Source organism: Urocitellus parryii, chromosome 12, assembly GCF_045843805.1.
Source record: "Urocitellus parryii isolate mUroPar1 chromosome 12, mUroPar1.hap1, whole genome shotgun sequence".
Taxonomy (NCBI): Eukaryota; Metazoa; Chordata; class Mammalia; order Rodentia; family Sciuridae; genus Urocitellus; species Urocitellus parryii.
In genome coordinates, this window is record NC_135542.1 from 52127650 (window position 1) to 52145470 (window position 17821).

Below are 17821 nucleotides of genomic sequence, written 5' to 3' on the forward strand. Positions count from 1 at the left end.
ATAACAAAATGCTAAGTGGCTTACAAGTAACAGAAATTTATTTGACATACTGTGGAGTCTGGGAAGTTCAAGATCATGGTGCCAGCATGGTGAGGGCCCTTTCTTAGTTGTTGACTGCCTATTTCCTAATGTCTGTACATGGCAGAAAGGGTGGGGGATAACTTTGGAATCCACTTTATAAGGACACTAATCCCACCTCATGACCTAATCAATCACCTACAAAGGACCCACATATTAATAATATTACCTCAGGGCTTAGGACTTAAACATTTATTTGGAAAGCAGGGTGGGGAAGCATAAACTGCTGATCCATTGCAATGTCCTTTATCATGTTGAGGAAATTTCTTTCTATTCCTAGTTTGTTTACTACTTTTATCATGAATGGGCATTGGACTGTCAAATGCTTTTTCTGCATCATTTGATATGATCATGTTTTTCCCTTTATATTATAATATTACATTGATTTTTTTTAGTTGTCAATGGATCTTTTATTATTTTATTTATTTATTTATATGCAGCCCTGAGGATTGAACCCAGGGTCTCACGCATGCCAGGCAAGCACTGTACCATTGAGCCATAACTCCAGCCTAGATTTTTTTTTTATGTTGCATTCTTGGAGTAAATCTTGCTTTCACAACTTCTATTCAACATTCTTCTGGAAGCTTTAGCCAGATCAATTAAACATGCTATGTAGTTTGCTTTTTATTCTATTTCCCTTTGTTGTTGTTGTTTATTACTCGATTTCACCTTCAAATTTGAAGGGTAATTTCACTAGTATAAAAGTCTAGCTGGGCATGGTGGCATACACCTGTAGAATACCAGCAACTTGGGAGGCTGAACCAAGAGGATCACAAGTTCAAGGCTAGCCTCAGCAATTTAGCGGGCTCTCAGCAACTTAGCAAGAACCTGTCTCAAAAAATTAAAAAAGGAATGGGGATAGAGCCCAGTAGTAAAGTGCCCCTGGGTTCAATCCCCAATACCCAAAACTTAAATAAATAAAATTAAAATAAAAGGGGATTGATGGGGATGTAGTTCAGAGATGAAACACTTGTTTAATACAAAAAAAAAAGTCTAGGTAGGTATTTATTTTCTTTTAGCACATTAAAGAATATAATTCTGTTGTTTTCTGTCTTTATTTTTTTTTAATTTATTTTTTTAGGTATAGTTGGACACAATACCTTTATTTATTTCTTTTTATGTGGTGCTAAGGATTGAACCCAAGGCCTCACATGTGGTAGGTGAGCGCTCTACTGCTGAGCTACAATCCCAGTTGTGTTCTGGCTTTATATAAATATAAATTATATACACACATATATACATATCTATATATACATATATACTTCACTCTCTCTATATATATATGTACCTATATATTTCTCTCTCCCTCTCTCTGTTACACACACACACACACACACACACATATTTTAGTAGTAAGGATTGAGTCCTGGGTGATCTATCACTGAGCTATATCCCCAGCTCTACTTATTTTTTATTTTGAGACAGGATCTCACTAAGTCACTGAGGTTGGCACTGGCCTCCCAAATACCTAGGATTTATAGGCTTGTGCCACCATACTTGGCTGTTTCCCAATATTTCTAACAATATATCAACTATTCATCTTATTACTCCTTTGAATATAATGTATGTTTTATCTTTGGCTGTTTTAAAGATTCTTTGTCTTTTCAGCATTATACAGTGAACTTAAGTTTGGCTTTTCTTTATGTTGTTTGATGACACCTCTTGCATCTAAGGCTTGAATCTCAGACTTTCTAAATTTTGAAAAGTTCCAGTTATTTACTTTTTTAAAAAATATTTTATTTACATTTTTTAGTTTTCGGCAGACACAACATCTTTGTTTGTATGTGGTGCTGAGGATCGAACCCGGGCCACACCCATGCCAGGGGAGCACTCTACCGCTTGAGTCACATCCCCAGCCCCTCCAGTTATTTACTTTTAAAAAAGACTATTTAAAAGCAATTTTTAGATTCATGGCAAAATGAAATGTAATATTTATGGGGATTTTATTGAAGCCTAGGATGAAGGTCTTCCTTAGAGAATATTTCATTTACTTTGACTATGGCATTATCAATGGAGGACTTAAAAAGGTTTTGGGAACCATTCAGATGGCATGAACTTGAGCTTCAAATTACACAAAAGCCAGCCTATTGTTATAGCTTCCCAAGGACTTATCTCTAGTCCCCTAAACTTTTTAGTGTGAAGGCAGCTTTCCTTGCAGTTCCTTTGGGGTTAGCAGTGATAGCAAGTTTGTCTCTCTTGTTTTTTTTTGTTTGTTTGTTTGTTTTGGTACTGGGGATTAAACCCAGAGGCATTGTATCACCAAGCTACATTCCTAGCCTTTTTTATTTTGTGACAGGGTCTCCCTTAATTGCCCAGGCTGGCCTCAAACTTGTGATCCTCAGCCTCCCAAGTAGCTGGGATTAAAGGTGTGTGCCATGATGCCTAGCACAAGTTTGTAATTTTAATGCTATTGTGAAGGAGATATTTTATTATTTTAAGTGATATCTTTATAGATTTTTGCTGCTATAGAGAAAATTATATTGACATCTGTAAGTTGTTTGGGTATTTGCAAATCTTGGTGAATTCTTTTTTTTTTAAACTAAGAATTTAATTCAGAAGCACTTAATCACATCCTCAGCCCTATTTTATTTAGAGACAGGGTCTCACAAAGTTGCTTGGAACTCCTGCCTCAGGCTCCTGAACAGCTGAGCTGGTGGGATTGCAGGTGTGTACCACTATGCTTGGCTTCTTGACTGCATTTAAAAAAATTATTTTCACCCTGATTTTCCTTTTTTTTTTCCCCACAAGAGCTAAATTCTGCATTTAAAAGAATGTTGTATTTTATTCAGCATTTCCAGGTGTTTTGTGATGTGTTTTCATATTATTTAGGTCTATAATATGTATTTGAGATTAATATGTACACAGATGTCAGGCATATATGGTGGCTAATCCCTGCTACTCAGGAGACTGAGGCAGAAGGACTGCAAATTTTTTTTTTTATTGGTTGTTCACAACATTGCAAAGCTCTTGACATATCATATTACATACATTAGATTGAAGTGGGTTATGAACTCCCAATTTTACCCCAAATGCAGATTGCAGAATCACATCGGTTACACATCCACAATTTTACATAATGCCCTATTAGTAATTGTTGTATTCTGCTACCTTTCCTATCCCCTACTATCCCCCCTCCCCTTCCCTCACATCTTCTCTCTCTAACCCATCTACTGTAATTCATTTCTCTCCTTGTTTATTTTCCCATTCCCCTCACAACCTCTTATATGTAATTTTGTATAACAATGAGGGTCCCTTCATTTCCATGCAATTTCCCTTTTCTCTCCCTTTCCCTCCCATCTCATGTCTCTGTTTAAAGTTAATCTTTTCTTCTTGCTCTTCCTCCCTACTCTGTTCATAGTTGCTCTCATTATATCAAAGAAGACATTTGGTATTTGTTTTTTAGGGATTGGCTAGCTTCACTAAGCATAATCTGCTCTAGTGCCATCCATTTCCCTGCAAATTCCATGATTTTGTCATTTTTTAGTGCTGCGTAATATTCCATGGTGTATAAATGCCACATTTTTTTTTTATCCATTCATCTATTGAAGGGCATCTGGGTTGGTTCCACAGTCTAGCTATTGTGAATTGTGCTGCTATGAACATCGATGTGGCAGTATCCCTGTAGCATGCTCTTTTAAGGTCTTCAGGGAATAGTCCGAGAAGGGCAATAGCAGGGTCAAATGGTGGTTCCATTCCCAGCTTTCCCAGGAATCTCCAAACTGCTTTCCAAATTGGCCGCACCAATTTGCAGTCCCACCAGCAATGTACAAGTGTACCCTTTTCTCCACATCCTCACTAGCACTTGTTGTTGTTTGACTTCATAGTGGCTGCCAATCTTACTGGAAGGGACTGCAAATTTAAAACCAGCCTGGGCAATTTAGCAAGACCCCTTCTCAAAGTAAAATAAAAAGGGTGGTGGATATTGTTCAGTAGTAGGGTCTTGCCTAGCACATGCACGGCCCTGGGTCCCATTCCCAATAACACACAGAAGTGTATAATATACATATATATTTTTTACATTTTTGAAAATATAGATGTTGGGCTGGGGATGTGGCTCAAGCAGTAGTGCGTTCGCCTGGCATGTGCAAGGCGCTGGATTCGATACTCAGCACCACATAAAAATAAAATAAAGATGTTGTGTCCACCAAAAACTAAAAAATAAATATTAAAAAAATTCTCTCTCTCTCTAAAAAAAATATAGATGTTTATATATACATACACATTGGTATATTCATTTCACATATATAGGCATATATGTAAAATGTATATATCATATATATGTGTGTATGTATATACTCTAGTATATGTATTTCATACATATATTCATAATTTTTAAGTATATTTATCTGCATTGATGAACCCAACCAAATTCCATTTTAAGCTTGGGAATCATCTTGTTACAAAGTTATAAAAAGTTCATTTCTTTTTTACTATAAAATACTAAGATTTCTATTTGGCCTGACAACCTGATGTTTAAACTTGTTTGAAATTCCTGCCCATGCTCTGAACTCACCCATGACTGGGTCTCCTTGACCAGATAATAACCCTCTCTGAAACCTCAGCAGTGCCTCATAAATTCTCATGTTGGGATCTGAATTTACCCCTACCTTGAAATATCATGCCATGTAGGTCATTAATCTGCTATCTGCCCTTGTATTGTTTGCCAGAACCCTGTTAGTTACAAGTTCCCAAGACACCCCACTTTGTAACTTTTTGTGCTATATAAACCTCTTCTTCCCTGAGAGCTGGGCTGATCTCTAGCCTGGTTTTGGGAGACAGTCGCTGGCCAGCCTTCTTTGTGTACACAATATAAGCTTGCTTTAATTTGATCTAAAATTGGAGTTGGTGATCTTTTCTTTGCGTCGTGGTTCAACAGCATTTCAAAATTGGTTTTCCTTTTGCCTTTTATTTTTAATCAATGATCCATTGTGGACATAAGTTCTTAAATAATATACTAAATAATATATGACTAAACAGAAAGTCAATTAAAAACTGTCTAAAGGTTCAAAATTACCATTGCAGCCAGAAGGTATTTGGCTGAGTAGTAAATTGTGTTATTGAGTTCTGAGTGTTCGTGAAGTCCCCACTAAATGTTGTGTAGGCTCTTTTGATACTTTCAGGAGACTGATGCCTAGGTTTAAAGAGAAGAAATAAAGTGCTTTATTTAAAATGGTAACAAATGTTATTACTGTCTTTGAAAAGACCTGTATCACCTTTGCAAAAAACCTAGAATTTACCCACCACTCTTGGGAAACTATGACCTGTAGAACAAAATTAAAATTCTACTATTAGGCACAATCTTGCTTCTACCTACCTTTTCAGCCTTATCTCCCACAACTTAGCAAAAGTGCACCTGACAACTGTGATATGTTGATCTTTTCAGTGATTTTCCCATTTGTCCTCAGTGATCTTTTTTTACCTAAAAATCTTCTGCTGATTCTTCAAACTCTACTACAAAATGGCAATTTATTAAGTAACTTTTCCTTTCTCACAAGAAGCTAATCACTCTTCTCTGCATTCCCTAATTTTTATATTTCTGTTATAACACTTACACATGGTATTTTAACTTATCTGCTTAGATGTCTATTTTCCTTACTAACATAAGTTCAAAAAGTATAGGAATTATATTTATCTTTGTAGTTCAGCACCCGGCTTAGCAAGTACTCAAAAGTCATAATTAAATAAACAAGGTGGTAATTAATGATATGGTTATAGATGCCAGCTGTATCAATATCTGATATATAAGATATATTAATATCTGCTATATGTGAGATGTGCTGTCAATAAATCTCCAACCTAGAACATAACCCAATTTTATTTTTTTTCCTTTTGTGCTTCTCTAGACTTCAAACCAGCATAAATCGAAAAAGATCCAGAAACCCACAGGTCAGAAAAGTCCTATCCTTTACTCTTCAGTTCAAGGCTAATGATATATCAACTGTGGATCTGCTTTAAATAACAGAGGGAGGTTGAAAAAGAGAATATAAACGAAGGGAGTGTGCCTATTCTTTCTAGCATCTCCACTTCCAATGAGACAGAAACAACTCCATAATTCCTTCCATGATGGCTTTCCTCTTGCTTCCTTTTTTCATCTACTTTTATGCAAAGCCCAGTATGGGAAAGAAACTTGGTCACATAAGAGAATGGACAAAGACTCACTACTAAGAGTTTGGTGAGGGAAATTTCAATATATTTTTTTACTAAAAGTTTGGTTCTTGTCCTGGATGTCAATCCAATAATGAGAACACAGTTTTGAGAAAAAGGAAAAAGAAGTATTTGCTACCAAGGAGAAACACAGAGACTCCTATCCCAGAGGCTGTGAGTCTCCACATCAGTGGTAACAAAGAGTTTTTAAAGAGGTGGTACAAAGGTTATATTTCATGCGTTTCCTGTCCTGGGTTGTAATTCACTTGTGAATTTGGGAGACAGTCATTTCTTAGATCTTCTGGCACTATCCCAAATCTGAATTACTTTGTTCCTGTAGTGGGTATGTGCTCAAGGGCAGATAACTCTGTCTAGGATTGGAAAGAAAGCTAATACTGTTTCCCCTTAGATTATGGATGGGAGTTTAGGAATGACAGAGAAAAGAAAGAAACATGTTTTTTAAAAATAATCCACTGGTGGACATGGTAGCACACACCTGTAATCCCAGAAATTTTGGAGGCTGAAGCTGGAGGGTTACAAATTCAAAGCCATTTAGCAAGGCCCTAAGCAATTTAGCAAAAGACTTGTCTCAAAAAAAGAAAAAAAAAAAAAAGAGCTAAGGATGTGGCTAGGAACCTAGGAACCTAGGAACACTCCTAAATTCAATCCCTGGTAACAAAAATAAATAAATAAATCACAGGTGCAGAGCAGCAAGGACTGTATTCAAACATGAAGTGGACCTGTTAAACCTTTATTTCCCTACCATAGATGCTGGGTAGACTCCTTTGAAGGAAAAGACAAATCATCAGGACCTCTGTTTTACCACTCCAATGTCCTATTCCCATGGCTATTCCTCCTCTTCCCAATGGCTGACATCTACTACATAATGAAGGCAACATCTTTTTTTTTTTTTTTACTTGAGATCTGATCTCTACCACTCATTAACTTTATAACCTTGGGCATGACTTCACCTTTGTTTCCGTATTTGCAAAATGAGGAGGTTGTGCTAAATGATATAAATAGTCACTTTGCTAATAGATTCTTCACTCCTATTCCCAGTTCCACAGTTGGAAGAAAACATCAGGATGGATTGCACTGAAGCTAATCCAACATGGTGAGTGAGTGAAGCCTGTCTTCAGCCTGTACTACCGATAAATTATCTTAATCATAAAATTTAGGAATAAATACCTGAAATGCTAACTTCCTTCATTGTAATTGTTGTCTCCTTTCTAAGTTGTTTCTTATTGTTTTGTTTACTGGTATTTTAATATCACTTCAATCATACTGATATATTCTGTTACATCCAGTATTTCAGAACTCCCTGTGAGCTGGACCCAGGAATATATACTCTGGTCAATGGGGAAGAGTCTTCAACATATCTTCCAACACCTGGAAAATGCAAGGTCAGGGAACATAGTTTCTGGTTGGGGGATTGAAGATGGAAAAGCATTTAAAAGGATTTAAGAGGGAGGAAGGAAGAGAGTAAAGGCGGGAGGCAAAAGGGAAGGAGAGTTTTAGTTCTGGCAGTGAGCAAAATTCTGGGTTCAAACTAGTTTAAGGATCATATCTGAGTAGAATGGGAATGTTGTTTCTCTTTGTCCTGGTGGAAGAACTCTTTGTACATGTAAATGATGTTGGGGAAAACAACTTTTTCCCCCCAAATCTCCCCTGAAGCCAAACATATTTTTCCTTTTCTGATTCCAAAGCAAATAATTGGAAACTTGTCTCTTTATTTCTTAGATCAAGTCTTATGGAACTGGGTTTGCCTGAACCCCAGGATGTGACTTCTTCCTCCTCTTCCTCCTCCTCTATTCTTGTGGCTCAGGAGGCTGTTCTACCCAGTTGTGACTGTATGAAGGCAGAACTTTCTACTGACAATGTTATCTCCTCTGGATCATCAAGCACCAGCTCCAGCCTGTCTTACCTTCCTATCTTTTCTGAAGGAAGAACTTGGCAATTCCAGAGCAAAAGTTTACCTGTTTCTCCTCAAAAGCAATCATCAGTATTCAGGAACCAGGACACATCCCTGCCCCCTTTTTGGCTATCAGAGCCTGAGAAATCAGAACTTTTTCAGAATTTGGCAGCTCTTTCATCTCTGCAGCCTCAAAATTCTTTTATTAACTCTATTTTTGAATCCCAAGGTCACTGCAAACAACAACAGAAAACAAAAGATAAGAAAAGGAGCAAGAGTCATCTGGTAGCAGATGAGGGGCCAAATTCGGTTTCAGATGAGAGACCACAACTCCCAGGTTGGGCTCCACTCCAGCTTTCTCCTTTGGCTAGAGGAGAGCTAGAAGGGCATATGTCTTGGAAGGTCTGTACTTTGCGGGAACAAATAGTGCCCTCACCTGTGAAGGAATCATGGGCAATGCTGAATTATTTAATACAAGCAGGAGTCCCTGGACCAGAGAATACCCAAACTCAATTATCTATGCCTATTCATCAAAGCACTGAACAAAATACCAATAATAAATCCCCAGACCTTCCATCATTTCAGCTCCATGTGAACATTGGTGTGGAATCTGGATTAAATAGGACAGAAACAAAAATTTCACAGTCATTTATCTCAAATAAGCAGTTACAACCTGGGGATGATCCCCAAATTCTTGGATCTAAGCATTTAGTTAGGTCAATGGGCTCTCCACCTCCCAGAAGTTTAGGAGTTAACATAATTCAAGAAGAAGCCACTTTATTGAAGAAGGACCCAAAGCATGTGCTAGAGCTTAGTATAGAACAGAGAGTCATAGGTCTTCCAGAAAAAAGGATACAGCAGCATAAGACACAAGTGACTGATGTGGAGCTGACCCCAAGGTTACCATATCAAGTCACAGATAACCTAAAGGTAACTCCATTGGCATTGCTTCAGGTCATGAATTCAATGGGAATGATCCCAGAATCACATTCAGATGTGATAGAATCTATGAATTTGTTTCCACAGCCGCCAAATCAAGTTGTAAAACCAATCCAGCCCAAGGAAATAATGAGGATAACCCCCAAATCACCAAATCAATTAATCAAATCAATGGAGATAACCCCAAGTCCTCAGCAACAAGATGTGGAATCAAAGAGGATGAACTCCAGACGGAATCGGGTCCCAGACAATGTGAAGATAACTCCTGTAGCATTGCTTCAAGTCATGGATTCCATGGGGATGACTAAAAAATCGCATCCACATATCATAGAATCCATGAGAATGACCCCAAAGCCACAACATCGAGTCATGAAGTTAGAGAAGATGGACACATTGTTGGACCAGAAAACCATAAAACCAGAAGAGATGAGTCCAAGGCCACAAAAGACAATGATGCAAACTGTAGAAATGAGTCCAGGGCCACAGCATAAAGTCATGGAGTCAGTGAGCATGACCCCGGAGTCACAAAGTCAAGCCATGGAACAAGTGAAGATTACTCCAGAGCCAGTACATCAGTACACAAAACCATTGGAAACTGTCTCAACACCATTACATCAAGTCATGGATTATAAGAAAGTAACTCCAGTGGTGTTACTACAAACCATGAATGCCATGGGGATAATTCCATTAGCACAGCCACATGTTACAGAATATGGGGGTTTGACCCCAGATTCACAGTCTCAAATTACAAATTTGACCCCAAGGTCAACTCAACCAGTTGGTTTAACTTCTTCCCTTAGCCCTCCTACAACTCTTGCCCCACTAAAAGTTGTAGAATCTGTGATTTTACCTCCAAAGCTACCATCTAACCTCACAAAATCAGCAAGAATGATTCTAACACCATCATATCAATCTGTACATTCTGTAAAGGTAACTCCCGTAGCATTGGGGTTGCCCTTTGGAATGATCACAGTACCACAGTCACAAGTTATAGAATCTCAGAGTTTGACCCCACAGCCAATATCTCAAGTCAAGGAATCTTTGGAATTGACTTCTGGGTTACAGAGCCATGTGCACAACTCAGTGAACATGACTTCACAACCACAGCATCAAGGCACAGAATCTGTGTCGTTAACTTCAAGAACATCTCATCAGGTCATGGATCCTTCAAGGTTGAGCCCATGCTGTCAAGTCCTGGAATATTCAGAGATGAGCCCAAGGCAAAACCATAAAGTAACAGAAACTATGGGGTTGACTACTGACACACGGCTAAAAATGAGCAAATCTACACAGCTGACAGAGTCACACCATCAAATAATGGAATCTTTGGGGACAATCCCAGGAAAAATAGGTCAAGGTACAGAATTTGTAGGAATGAACCAAAAGCCACTGCATCAAGTCACAGAATCTGCTGTAATGACTACTACATCATTGCTTGAAGGTGTGAAATATATGGAGGTGAAGCCAATGTCACAAGTTAAGATTATGGAGTCTATGAAATTATCCCCAGAATTGCAAGATTTAAAATCTGAGAACCTGGTCCTAGGACCAAGGTTGCAAAGTATGAAATCTGTAGATACAACCACAGGTTTAGTTCCGCAAGTGGCAAAATATGGACAGCTGACACCAACTATAAAATCTACAGGCTTGATCCCAGAGTGTCAATGGCAGAGTATAAAATCTGAAGAGTTAACCTCCATACCACAGCTGCAACAAGGTGAGAAATCTATGCAGTCAGCCCCAGAGTCTCTGCCTCAAGATGTGGAATCTATCCAACTCGCTCTAGGACAACAACTGCAAAGTGTAAAATCTGCTGAGTTAACCCTAGCACCACAGTTGATAAGTAGGAGATCGATAGATTTGAGCCCCCATTCACAGTTTCAAGATAGAGATTATGATCATTTGGACCTACCACCAGAGTTTAAAGATACAAAAACTGTGGAATTGACCCTAAAGACACCACTGGAAGATATAAAATCTATGGAGCTGACCCCAAAACCATCAGTACAAAATATCAGCTCTGAGAAGACAGCCCCAGTAGCATTGTCTAAAGACGTAAAAACTCCCCAAATGGTAGAATATAGAAGAGTAATTCCTGAGTCACAAGTGCATAGTGTGAAATTTGGGGAAGTAATTCCAGGTATACAACTTCAAGCAGTGAAATCTGTAGAGTTGAACCTCAAACCAAATTATCAAGCCCTAGAGCCTGAAAGATTGACTCCATGGCATCAAGTCTCAGAATATTTAGGAATGATCCCAGAGCCAGAACATCAAGGCACAAAGGTAAAACTTACCTCTGACATTTGTCACCAGGTAGGAGAATCTGTTGGGTTGACACAACCATATTTAGAAATTACCCCAGTGCCATTAACAGAATCTATGAAGATGAGTCCAACATCATTCAAAGACACTTGTAAGACTGTGTTCCAACTTGTAAAAGTGATGGAGGAGACTCCAGAACCTCAACACACAATAAAACAATCTCTGGACTTGATACCAGGATCAGAGGTGCAAAATGTAAAATCAAAGGTGTTGACCCCAGAGCCACAGTCCCAAGGTAGGAAATTTGTTCCTCTAAATACACAATCACATTCAGAAGTTACCAAATTGTCAGAGATACCCTTAAAGGCAGAATCTGAAGATGCAGAAACCATGGGGTTGGTATTCTCTCAAGCTGATAAGACCCAGAGGGCTGTCCCAGAACTATATTCTCTGGGGTTGACTCTAGGATCAGAAATATGCTATGAAAAATCAGGGTCATTACCACAAAACTTGAAATCTGTTAAACTAAATTCTGAGCCACCCCCACTAGAGGTTGGATCTAAAACTTTAATTACAGGATCAAAACCATATCTTAGAGACTTGATCTCAGGGCCACAACTCCAGGGAGTAAAGTCTAGGCAAATTGATCCAGAGTCTCAGTGGAAAGGTGCAAAATGTGTGCATTCAGTCCAACAGTCAACTACCAGAGTGGCAGAATCTGAGAAGCCAAAACCAGAGCCAGGGATACAAGGTACATTATTGGAGGAATTGACTAAGGGGGCACAGAAACACAGTGTGAAATCTGCATATTTAAATCTAGGCCCATGGCAGCCAAGTGTCAAATCTTCTGGAATGACTCCAGGTCCACAGTTGCAAAGTGTTAGATTTTCCAACTTATCTCCAGATACACTTCTTCAAGAAGAACCTATGGATTTACTCTCAGGGGCCCCACATTATAGTGTGAAATCTGATGAAATGACCCCAGGTTCCCCAGTACAAGAAATCAAATTGTCTGATTTTATCACAGGGACAAAGCATCAAAGTGTCAAATCAGTACCACTGATTCCAGAACCACAGCCTCAAGGTGTGAAATCTGTGGAACTAAGCCCAGGACCAAGCTTGCAAGATGTCAAATTTTCTGATTTGATCCCTGAGCCAAAGCATCAAAGTTTCAAACGTATACAGTTTATACCAAGGGATGAGCTTCAAGATATAAATTTTCTAGGGTTTGTACCAGAATCATCTTTGCAGTTAAGCCAACAGCCACAGGTTGAGGATATGAAATCTGTTATGTCTACTGAAGGATCACAGTTTTACAGAATGAAATCTATGATATTGACCTCAAAACTACAAAGTGAAAAACCTGAGGAAGAAAATCTAGAGCTATGGCAGCAAGATACCAAATTTTCTGGATTGACCTCAGGGCCAAAGCTTCAAGGTGTCAAATTTGGGAAGCAAACCCCAGGGTCAGGGATTGAAATGACTCCAGAGTTAGGGCTGCCTGATTACAAATTAGCAAATGTGTCTTCAGGGCTTCCAGACATTAAACAGGCTGGGCTTAACATAGGGCCATGCCTACAAGATGTTAAATTTTTGGATACAACATCAGGAACTCAACCTCAAAGAGTGAAATCTTCACAGTTAATCTCAGGGCCACAGCCTCAAGGTGGGCAATTTTTGGAGTTCACCTCACAGCCAGAGAGGCAAGGGTCTAAACCAGAGTTTTTAGTACCAGAACCACTGTTTCAAGATGTAAAATACGTAACAATGAACCAAGTGCCACACTTTGAAGGTGAAATTTCTTATAAATTAGTCCCAGAGCCACAGATAGCACATGTAGAATTTATGGAGTTGATTCCTAGGATGCTGTTATCAAGTGTAAATCATTATGAGTTGGCCAGAAGACTACAGTCACAAGGTATAAAATCTGAATTAGTCCAAGTACCACAGTTGGAAAATGTAAAACCTGTGGAACAGACTCCAGGCTCAAAGCTTCAAGACTTAAAATCTGAGAAACCAATCCCAGAAACACAGCTAGAAGATAAGATATCTGTGGAACTAGTCCTAGAGCCACATTTGGGAAATACAAAATCTGTGCAGTTAACACCAAAGCCAGAGCTGGGAAAAGTCAAATCTATGGTGTTAACTCCAGGGCCACAGGCAGAAAGTGTGAAACCTAAGGAGCTCACCCTAGCTTCAAAGATTCAGGTTTTAGAATCTGCATCACTACCTTCAGGACCACAGTTGGAAAATATAAAATCTGTGGTCTTAATGCCAGAACCATGTCAGGAAGGTATAAAATCTATGGAGATAACTCCAAGTTCTCAAAAGGAAGGTGTGAAACCCATAAAGATAACCTTGGGACCACAGACAAAAGATTTCAACTCTGTGGAATTTGCCCCTTATTGCAAGGTTGAAGATATGAAATCCATGGAGTTGACTCCAGGTTCAAAAATTCAAGATTTGAAAACTGTGGAGTTGGTCCCAGGTATACAAAATCAAGATATAAAAGCTATGGAATCAAAACATGGCTCAAAGATGCAAGATGAGAATTCTGTGGCTTTTGTACCTGAGCCATTGCTTCAAGGTGTTAAATCTATGGAGATTTCTCAACAACCGGAACTGCAAGGTATTAAGCCTAAGGAATTGGCTTTAGAGCCACAAATGCAAGATTCCAAATTTGTGGAAATTACCCCATGTTTTAAGATACAAGATTTAAAATTTGTAGAGGAGACTCCAGATTCACAGCTGCAATATGAAAAATCTGTAAAGTTGACTCCAACAGTAAAAAGGCAGGTGAATGTAACCAGAAGAGAAGGAGTTCAAGAAGTAAAATCTGTGGACTTAGCCACAAGGCAACAGTTTCAAGGGATGGCACCTGTGGATTTAACTCTTGGGCCTGAGCAGGATGACCAGATATTTGTAAATTCACTGGCGAGGACATGTGTGGATTTAGAGCAACCAAAAAGGGGATCTGAGTCAGAAAGTATAATATCTTTGAATTTAAAAGGGCCCAAATCTAAAGGTATAAAATCTCTAGACCTCAACTCTGAGCTACCACTGAAAGATACAAAATCATTTGAATTGGCTCCAGAATCAATTATTCAAGATGTAAAAGAGAGAGAGTTCAAATGTGAACCTCAGCTGCAAAGTATAAAATCTTCCAAGTTGATCCCAGGACCACAGTTGTACCAAGTGAAACCCTTGGAGTTAACTTTAGAGCCACTGCTTCAAGATGCGAAAATTGTGGAGTTAGACAAAGGGCTGCAGTCTGAAGGTATAAAATATATTAACTGGATACCAGAACCAGAGTACCAAGGTGTGAAATCTGTAGAATTAAACTTTGGGTCACAATATCAAAGTGTCAAACCTGAAGAATTAAAAACTTCAGAAGTGATGCCATCTGAATTGTCTATAGGGCCAAAATTTCAAGGAGCAAAATCTATGGAGCTTAATCATGAGCCACAGTTGCAGTGTATAAAAACCTCTACACTGACTCCAGGACCAGAGGTACAAAAAAGGAAAATTTTTGCATCAACCTCAGAGCCACAGCTTCAAGGTGTGAAAACTGTGGAAATACACCAAAGGCCACAGCTTAGAAGTAGGAAATCTGTGCAGTGGATACCAGGACCTGAGTTCCAAGGCCTGAAAGCTGTAAGATTAAATCTTGGGCCACTATCTCAATGTGTTAAATCTGCAGGATTGAAAACTTCCATAGACTTGAAAAATACAAAAGTATGTGAACTGACTCTAAGGCCAAAACTTCAAGGTGCAAAATCTATGGACTTTAACCTTGGGCCTCATGGTCAGTGTCTGAAAACTCCTGAGTTGTCCCCAGGACTAGAGCTGCAAAAAGGGAAAAAAATTTCAACCTCAGAGCCACAGCTTCAAGGTGTGAAAGCTGTGGAGTTAGACCAAGGGACACAGTTTGGAAGTAAGAAGTCTGTTCAGTGGATTCCAATATCTGAATTCCAAAATATGAAATCTGTGGTAAATCTTGAGTCACAATCTCAGAGTGTCACAGCTCTAGAGTTAAAATCTTCAATACAGTTAAGAGATGTGAAAACATCTGATTTGACTCAAAGGTCAAAGCTCAGAAGTGTACAACCTTTGGAATCACTCCAGGAGTATCAGCCTCAAAACTTCAAATCTATTGATTTGAAATCTGAGCTGCAGTTGAAAAGTACAAAATCACGTGACCCAACCTCAAGGTCAAAACTCTGTGATATAAAATCAATGGTGTTCAAATCTGGCCTTCATTTGCAAAGTTTAAAATCTTCAGAGTTGACCTCAGGACAGCTGCAGGAAGTGAAACCCTTGGAGTCATCCCCAGGAACAGAACCTCAAGGTGTGAAGTCTCTAGTGTATACACAAGAGCCACAACTTTCAGGGGTGAGATCAGAGATAAAAAGTCAAGGACCACAATTACAAAATGATAAACTTGTAGAGTTGAACTCTGTAATACACCTGAAAAGTATGAAATCATCAGAATTGGCTCTTCAGACAAAGCCTCAAGGTATGAAATCTGAGGAGTTCAACTCTGGGCCCCAGAGGCAGAGTGTAAAATGTTCTAAGTTGACACCTGAGACAAAGTCCCAATATATGAAAGGTACTGAGTTAAGCCCTAGTTCACAGTTGAAAGGTATACCATATTCTGATCTGACAGAGAGAACCAAGATTCAAGGTGTCAAAGCTGTGGACTCCAAACCTAGGCCACGTTTGCAAGGTGTAAAATCTAATGAGCCAATACTGAGGACAAAGCCTCAAGAAGTAAAATGCGTGGAGTTGAACTTGGGCCCACAGTTGCAAGATGTGAAATCTTCTAAATTGATCACAGGAATAAAGCTTCAAGATGTAAAATCTATGAATTTCAGTTCCAGACTACACTTACGAGGCGTGAAATCTTCTGAAATGATCACAGGGAGAAAGCTTCAAGATGTGAAATCTGTAGAATTCAAATCCACTCCAAAGTTGCAAGGTGAGAAATCTGATTTGACCCTGGGGAAGAAGCTTCTAGGTATGAAATCTGTAGCGCTAGACTCAGACCCTCAGTTACAAGATATGAAATCTTCTGAGCTGATCATGGGTATAAAACTTGGAGGTATAAAATCTGTGGAGTTCAATTCTAGAAAATTCCTTAAAAGTATAAAATCTTCTGAAATGATACCAGGGACACAATTTCAAGTTGTTCAATCAGTGGACTTCAACTCTGGATCACAAATACAAGGTGAAAAATCTTCTGAGTTGATTGAAGGGATGAAATTTCAAGATGTGAAGTCTGTAGAGTTTGACCATGGTTCAAAGTTACAAGGTGTGACATCTGAGTTAATACCAGAAGCAAAGCTTCAAGGTGAGGAATCTGTGAAATTCAATTCAGGCCCCCAGTTGCAAGATGTGAAATTTTCTAAGCTGATCCTGGGGACAAAACTTCAAGATATTAAATGTAGAGGGTTCAGTTCTGGACCATACTTACAGGGTGTGAAATCTTCTGAAGTGATCCCAGGGTCAAAGCTTCAAAAAGAGAAATCTGTGGGATTAATTCCTCAGCCACTGTGGCAAGATGTGAAATCTCTTGAATTGTGTCTAAGTAAGGTACAAGATAGGAAATCTTTGGGGTTCAACTCATTCCCACAGTTCCAAAATAAGGAATTATCCAGGTTGACACCATGTATAAAATCTATGGAATTTAACCCAGGAGCGAAGCTCCAAGGTGTGAAATCTGATTCCATAAACCTTCCAATAGAGATCAACCATGGCTCAGAATTACAGGTTGTAAAACACTCTGAACTGCCCTTGGAATCAAAGATTCATAGTGTGGTATCTTCTGAATTCAGTACCGGAAATCAGCCAAAAGATGAGAAATCTCATAAATTGAGTCAATGGCCACAGTTTCAAAGTGTAAATTTTATGGTTTTCAATCATGAGCCACATTTGCAAGGGATAAAACCTTCTACTCCAGATGAACAATCTCAGAAATTCAAGAATAAGCTTAAATTGAAAGGTGAGGAATCTTCTGAACTGAATCAAGGGTCACAGACTCAGTATAAAAATTTTATGGCATTTGACACTGGGTCACAGTTAGAAAGTTCAAAATCTTTTGAATTTATACCTGGGTCAGAGCTTCAAGGAGTAAAATCTCAGATGTTCTGCTTTGAACCACATTTTCAAGGTGTGAATTCTGTATCCCTTCCAAAGCCCAAACCCCAGTGTGAAAATTCTACTGGGTGCCACCCTGGGCCACATTTTCAAGGTGTAAATTCTGCATCCCTTCCAGAGCCCAAACCCCAGTGTGAAAATTCTATTGGGTGCCACCCTGGGCCACATTTTCAAGGTGTGAACTCTTCTTCTGTTCCAGGGCCCAAACCTCAGTGTGTAAATTCTATTGGGTGCCACCCTGGGCCACATTTTCAAGGTGTGAATTCTGCATCCATTCCAGGACCCAAACTTCAGTGTGAAAATTCTACTGGGTGCCACCCTGGGCCACAT

At 39.0% G+C, this 17821-nt stretch overlaps 1 protein-coding gene across 1 annotated transcript in view; it reads left to right on the forward strand.

Annotated features, from left to right (window-relative positions):
* Spata31h1 (SPATA31 subfamily H member 1) overlaps nt 1-17821 on the forward strand; it is a 41192-nt gene that overhangs the window by 15841 nt on the left and 7530 nt on the right. The window contains exons 2-7 of the mRNA XM_077791735.1: nt 5922-6000; nt 7282-7336; nt 7530-7625; nt 7963-9810; nt 10627-10634; nt 10959-17747. Coding sequence (XP_077647861.1) covers nt 5922-6000; nt 7282-7336; nt 7530-7625; nt 7963-9810; nt 10627-10634; nt 10959-17747 — 8875 coding nt within the window. The remainder of the gene's footprint in view (nt 1-5921; nt 6001-7281; nt 7337-7529; nt 7626-7962; nt 9811-10626; nt 10635-10958; nt 17748-17821) is intronic.